Source organism: Ursus maritimus, unplaced genomic scaffold (assembly GCF_017311325.1).
Source record: "Ursus maritimus isolate PB19 unplaced genomic scaffold, ASM1731132v1 scaffold_29, whole genome shotgun sequence".
Lineage (NCBI taxonomy): Eukaryota > Metazoa > Chordata > Mammalia > Carnivora > Ursidae > Ursus > Ursus maritimus.
In genome coordinates, this window is record NW_024425452.1 from 2,510,637 (window position 1) to 2,517,835 (window position 7,199).

General features: G+C 50.7%; 1 protein-coding gene across 1 annotated transcript in view; it reads left to right on the forward strand.

Annotated features, from left to right (window-relative positions):
* The first annotated feature begins 5,015 nt into the window (after positions 1 to 5,015).
* GNMT (glycine N-methyltransferase) overlaps positions 5,016 to 7,199 on the forward strand; it is a 2,861-nt gene continuing 677 nt past the window's right edge. The window contains exons 1-4 of the mRNA XM_040643493.1: positions 5,016 to 5,364; positions 6,176 to 6,303; positions 6,730 to 6,846; positions 7,057 to 7,199. Of these exons, the coding sequence (XP_040499427.1) occupies positions 5,159 to 5,364; positions 6,176 to 6,303; positions 6,730 to 6,846; positions 7,057 to 7,199 (594 nt within the window). The 5' untranslated portion in view covers positions 5,016 to 5,158. The remainder of the gene's footprint in view (positions 5,365 to 6,175; positions 6,304 to 6,729; positions 6,847 to 7,056) is intronic.

A 7,199-nucleotide genomic window follows, 5' to 3' on the forward strand; every position in this document is an offset into this window, starting at 1 on the left:
CAGGGGGAGCGGCAGGCAGAGGCAGAGGGAGAAACAGGCTCCCCGCTGAGCAGGGAGTCCAATGCGGGGCTCAATCCCAGGACCCTGGGATCATGACCTGAGGCGAAGGCAGATGCTTAACGGACTGAGCCACCAGGTGTGCCCAGAGTGAGATAACTTTCAAATCCTTCTCCCTTTCCAGAGTTCACTGTTGTGTATAACTGAAAGCCAGCTTGACCCTTACGCTGCTCTCAAGGGATGACTTTTTTTTTTTTTTAAGTAATCTCAACACCCAACGTGGGGCTCAAACTTACAACCCCAAGATCGAGAGTCGCATGCTCTGCCGACTGAGCTAGCCAGGCACCCCTCAAGGGCTGGCTCCTGTTTACAGTTTTTTGAAGAGGAACCCAAATTTATTCACTCTTTAAAACTGTATTCTCCATCTACTAAGGTTGTACTGGCCAACCGAACTGCAACTTCCATGAAAACGATTGTGATTCTCCATAAGGAGGTGTTGTTGCACATTGAGAAGGAAGAGAAGCAGGCTGAGCCCGTCACCAGTTCAAGGGGTGGCAACGTCTCCTATCACCACCAACCCCTCTAAAATACGTAAATATATGAAAGGTTCTCTGTTCAAACAGAACAAAACAGAAAAGACAGTCAAGGGGCACCTGGGTGGCTCGGTTGGTTAAGCATCTGACTCTTGATCTCAGCTCAGGTCTTGACCTTGGGGTCATGAGCTCAAGCCCAGAGTTGGGCTCCACGCTAGGATGGAGCCAACTTAAAAAAAAAAGGCGCTCAAAAAGCCAGATTTTTATTTTGTTAGGAATTACCTGCTCACCCAGTGGTCTTGGTATTTTACCGTTCATCCCATCAAGACAGGATGGCGTGTGCTGAGTCAGCCGTTTGAATAAGCAGTGCTTCCTCAGCCTGCTACCAGCGCTCAAATAGCGTATCACTTTTACGCGGAGAACAGCTCGGTGAGCAGTTCGCTGTCCACTGAAGAGACCTTATTGGACATCAGCACCCCGTAAAGCTGCTTGTGACAAAGTGTGAAATAGTCAAAGAAAACCTCTCTTCTTACACGTTGCTGGAATTCTTGTGGGGGCACTACCTTTAACAGTAAAGGAGCCACATTTAATTCGTGTTGCGATCCACTAATGTACAGACCGATTTTACACTCATTTAACAGGACTTTATTAAAGCAACTTAAGTCTTCTATGGTATATTAAAAAATCCAAAAAGGACTCCATTGTGATATATCTGCTGGCGGAGTCCATGTGGGCGGGTGGCTTCCCTCCCCTCCCCCAGCGTCCCAGTGTTCAATCTGGGGAGACGCAGCAGACAGGAGGTTTCTTCCAGCAGCTTTGGACTAGAGTCTGGACCTTCCTCTGAAAAATTAATTTCTACCTCTTCTGAATCGAAACAAAACCAGGGGGTCCTTCACTTATTAGCTGCCGTACATACAGACTTAATTCTAGGATTTTAATGTGTCCTCAAATTGGAAGAGCCTGGGAGCGTGTCCAGCCGCAGCCATATTCCTAAGCTAAGGCCTTTTGGCAAACATCACACATTTGGGGATGAGGAATTTACTCTTTTCAACTAATTCCAAGTAAGCACTGCATTTTAAAAATTATCACCTATTCTTATTTTCAGTTAAGTCAAACTATAAATTGACTTAGATTTTGTGATCTTCTCTTCCACGGCCCAAGGCCTCACACAGTTTCTGTAAAATTCACTGAACTAACAAGTAAAACAAAAGGCAATTTCAGTATGTATCAGTGGGCAAAGGGCACGGACAGTTTAGGGATGAAGGACTGTAATTATTTGGTCCATTTTGGTGGCAGTTGAAGATTACAACACTTAGATATAATTTTCTACCTTGTAAAATATCAGGGAATAGCATCTTCATGTACGGAAGAGTTGAAACAAACATTTGTTTTGGGTGACAGTATCGATTAATAGAAAAATTCCATTAGGAAACTGATTTGGTCATAATTATCCAAGTGTTCACTCTCCTGAAAAATCGTGGGAGCATCTTAAACGTTCAGAACCTGGGGAATGATTGAACAAGTCACAACGCATCTACTCAATGTAGCCATTGAAGGCATGATCGAGGCCAAATAATTTAAGGTCAAGAGAAGAAAACATGCTTTTGATGGTTAAAAGTTAAAAAAGAAAAGAAAGAGAAAAGGTCCATGAAATGTCATGTGTGTTATGATGTTGACATTTTTTTAAAATGCCTCTGGATGAGAAAGAAATCAAATAATTATTAACTTCAGAACAAAAATCTTATCTTTCAAATGGAAAGTACACTTACAAGCTACTCACATTTATTTTTTTTAATCCAAATTTACCACCAGTATTCATATTATTTTAAAAAATCATATTATGGCTCTGTGGGTAAAATTTTATATTTCTCAAAAATTGTAAGTATCAATATTTTAATAAAAGCCAAATATTTAAATAAAATTCCTTATCAGTATGGAGAGTATGGCCTTTAGCCTCTGAAGGCTGCAAACCGATCACAAAAATGTTATACAAACATGCAGAGGTGTGCATTATGCCAAAAATTCAAACAACTTTGTTTTAAAACGGATAAGAAAAAAATAAGAGCTGAAATCACTTCTAGACAATAAAAAGTTCCTGGGGATTGTCTTGTCTTTAAATATTGAGACCAGGGTGCGCCTGGGTGGCTCAGTTGGTTAAGCCTCCAACTCTTGATTTCGGCTCAGGTCATGATCTCAGGGTTGTGAGATCGAGCCCCACATGGGACTCCACACTGGGTGTGAAGCCTGCTTGGGATTCTCTCTCTCCCTCTGCCCTCCCCCCCAAATATCTATATCTATGTATCTATATCTATGTCTATGTCTATACCTGTATCTATATCTATATATAGAGAGAGAGAGACCGAAAGAGTCAGGTAAACCTTATGACCTGTTGACACGATTATCCTGGTCTTTCTAAAGGTAACATTTCCCAACAGCATTTTGAGCCCCGAGAAAATCCCTGGCTTACCTCAGATGCATTCAGAGAGGGTTAAGAGGCAAAAGTAAATGGAAAAGAAAGCAATAGTAAGGGAAAAAATAATAAACTGCCCTAGGCCACTTATCTGTCTATTTATATTATAATTCTCAGTACTGTGCCCCTCTCAGCCTGCTGCCAAAGACCTGTCTGTAGGGTCAGCGTGAGCACAAGACTCCAGTACTTGGGCAAGGCAGGCCCATTTGAGGCAGTCTGTGTGCTAACAAGAGAAAGTCAAGAATGGTTATATAATCTTTGGGGTTCCTCCAGCTCCCAGATTCTACAGATAATGAAAGGGGGAGCAGGGGGGCCTCCTTCATTCTGAACTCCACACTTGGCTCTTTCTGAAGCCAGAAGAACAAAGATAGGCAGGCAAGGCTGTCCTGACTCTTGGGCTTCACTGGCTGGCATCGCACTGCGGAACCCACCTCAGTCCAGGGTCTTGTCCTAGAAAGAGACCTTCTGCTTCGGGGAAGAAGGGTAGATGGACACTAACCAAACCGAAGGGCCAGTTTATGAAGTGACAGCGAGCAATATAACAGCAAGGGCACCGAGTATTTCCACCCTAACCCTGGATTTCCCACCCTGTGGGCACCTCTGTTGAAAGCCGATATTGTTTACAAAATTAAAACTTTCAGGGCCGCCTGGCTGGCTCCGTCGATTAAGCGGCCAACTCTTGATTTTGGCTCAGGTCATGATCTCAGGGTCCTGAGATCAAGCCAAGCCCCAGGTAGGGCTCTGTGCTCAGTAAGGAGTCTGCTTGCCCCTCTCTCTCCCCTCTTGTTCCCTCCCCCACTGCTCCCCCTACTTGTACTCTGTCACACTCCTCTCTCTCTCTAAAATAAGCGAACAGATAAAATCTTAAAACAAAAAACAAAAAACAAAAAACCCTAGGGCGCCTGGGTGGCTCAGTCGTTAAGGGTCTGCCTTTGGCTCAGGTCATGATCCCAGGGTCCCGGGATGTAGCCCCGGCCAGGCTCCCTGCTCAGCGGGAGGCCTGCTTCTCCCTCTCCCACTCCCCCTGCTTGTGTTCCCTCTCTCACTGTCTCTCTCTGTCAAATCAATAAATAAAATATTAAAAAAAAAAAAAAAACCTAAAACTTTTAGGGGATTCTGGGTGGCTCAGTTGGTTAAATACCCGACTCATGATTTTGGCTGGGGACATGATCTCAGGGTTGTGAGACCAAGCCGGTGTCCGGCTCTGCACTGGGCATGAAGTCTCTTTCAGATTCTCTCTCCCTCTCCCTCTGCCCCTCCCCGCCTCTAAAAAAATTTAAAAAATAACAAACTTTTAGGGGCACCTGGCTGGCTCAGTCCCAGTAAAGCATGCGACTCTTGATCTCAGGATTGTGAGTTCCAGCCCCATGTTTGATTCAGAGATTATTTAAAAATAAAATCTTAAAAAAAAAAATCAAGACATTTATTTTTATGTTTGCTTTTAAATTTTTTTGTGGAGATGCTGGGTTTCAAACAGGGGCCTCAAACAGCAAATAGGGCTTAGAATCATGCCAGTCCGTGAAGAATTGGGAGGACAGGTCCGACCTCGTCTTAGCCGACTCAGGGAAAGGCTTAATGCGTTACCTCCACGACGGGGGAGCACCTGCTTGCAGGTGGGCAGATGGTCCTCTGGGCCAGAACTGCTCCTGGACTTGGGAGGCCAGACTAGCATTATCCCCAGATACTCCCGATTCCTCCCTTTCCTGGCTGACCAGGGCCTCCTTCAGCGGACAGTCCTTCTTTAAACATGCTAATACCTTCCTTCGCTGGGGACGGTCCGGTCCGAGGCTCTGAGCTCGGTGTGGACTGGGACGTTTCCTTCTTATCCAGCTTGGGTGGCGGCGGAGTGGCTTGGGTGGCTATCTCACTGCCGCCCTCCCCCGCTGGCCCCGCCCCGGTGCTCCCGAGGCCGGGCTTAAGGGGGTGGGGAGCTGGGAGGGCCCTTTCCCGCCAGGGGGTCGCCCAGGGGGCTGGATCTTCCCGCCCGCCAGGAGGGCATGTTCCGATTGCCAGACAGAGCCCTCCCCGAGGCCGCGAGCCCAGCAGGGGCGTGTCCCCGCGCTCACCTGCCATTGGGCAGGTGGGGCGGCCGGCGTCGGGCAGCGCCGCGCTCTATAAATGCAGAGCGGGGCGGCAGCCGAGCCAGGCGCGCCGCGGGATGGTGGACAGCGTGTACCGCACGCGCTCCCTGGGGGTGGCGGCCGAAGGGCTCCCGGACCAGTACGCGGACGGAGAGGCGGCGCGCGTGTGGCAGCTCTATATCGGGGACACCCGCAGCCGCACGGCCGAGTACAAGGCCTGGCTGCTCAGGCTGCTGCGCCAGCACGGCTGCCAGCGGGTGCTCGACGTGGCCTGCGGCACCGGGTGAGCCGGGGCGGGGGGCGGCGGGGGCACCTCCTCCAGGCTCGTCCAGCAGCCTCCAGCCGGGGGCCGGGCCGCGGGGTAGAGCGGGCGGGAGGCGGGGCCGAGGACACCCAGGGTGCGTGCGAGCGGGGTGTGGGCACCTCGGGGTGGAGACGGCCGGCTCCTCGGGGCGACACGGCGGCCCGGCTTTGGGGCCAGATCGACGGCAGCTCTTACGGGTCCTGGCTCTGGCACTGCTCCCCAGGGATGGCCTTGGGCGGTGTTAACAGTCGTTCAATATTTGCCCGTGCCACGCGCTGTGCCAGGAGCTTTCCATACATCCATTTTTAAGGTCCTTACAAAACCTCACGAGGTAAGAAGTGATAGCCTATGTACAGCTGTGGAAAACCTGCTTCAGAGGAGTGAAGGCCCTCTACCTAGTGGAGAGGGGAGTCAGACCCGGGTTGGTTAGGGTCTGGCCTGTGCTCCGAACCTGGTGCTATACCGCCTCCCGGTGCAAGGGTTCCTAAATCGCAGGAGCCTCAGTTTGCCCCATCTCTCAAGTGGGTATAACACGGTCTACCTCACGGGGTTGCCGTGAGGATTAGTGCACGTTGATAGAATGCCTGGCTCTGAATGGGTGCTAAAAAACAAAACCAGAAAGTTGCTACCGGGTGATAAGGAACGGGGCTGAGGAACCTCATTTGAGGTCAGTGGAGAGGGCCTGGGGAGAGGAAGAAGAGGAATGGACTCGAGTGGAGGAGACGGAAGCGTCCAGCACAGGGCCTTCCTTCTCCTGGCCTGGGCCCCTCTCACCTCTGGCCCTGCCCAGGGTGGACTCCATCATGCTGGTGGAAGAGGGCTTCAGCGTGACCAGCGTGGACGCCAGTGACAAGATGCTGAAGTATGCACTTAAAGAGCGCTGGAACCGGCGGCATGAGCCAGCCTTCGACAAGTGGGGTACGCAGGCCCAGTCAGGCCCTCCCTGCCCAGCACCCTGGGACGCAGTGCTCTCTGCCCTGGGCTCCTGAAGTTCTTGTGCTGGGGTGTTTTCCTTACGGGGACAGCAAAATTACTTTCATTTCCCTGGAAAGAATGAGGTATCTGGTAATGAGGGGCTAGTTTTAATGACGTTTGTAGTGTCTTCTCCCTTCTCCCAAATAAAAACCGGTAAGCACAGAGCCATTCTTCCCAATCATAGCTTCCATCCCAACCCGCCTCTCCTTCCTTTCACCCTCCATAGCCATAATGATCCCCTCCCCATAACCGCAGGAGGAATCCCCATGAGTCTTGAAGGGGAAACTGAGGCAAGGCTGCACTTGGTGGAGGTGGGTCCTGCTGGTGCCATGGTGCCACCCTGATCCCTCTTCCCCTTCCTGGTCCCAGTCATAGAAGAAGCCAACTGGATGACTCTGGACAAAGATGTGCCCCAGCCACCAGGGGGTGGCTTCGATGCTGTCATCTGCCTTGGAAACAGTTTTGCCCACCTGCCAGACTGCAGAGGTGAGACAGGGTGTGGCCTGGAGCCCGGCCCTTGCTCTGAGCTATACCTCTTTCCACAGACCCCGGGGTGCCTGCTCTCCTGTCAGAGCAGACTCTGTTTTCTGCTCCTCTCTGCCTTGGTGTCGGTATCCCCGGGGAGGAGGAAGATCGGAGGGAGGGGAGCTCGGGGCCCTCAGCAAACGCAGCCTCTCTGCCCTGCCTGGAGCTCAGGAGACCAGAGCGAGCACCGGCTGGCGCTGAGGAACATCGCGAGCATGGTGCGCTCAGGCGGCCTGCTGGTCATCGATCATCGCAACTATGACCACATCCTCAGCACAGGCTGCGCACCCCCAGGAAAGAACATCTACTACAAG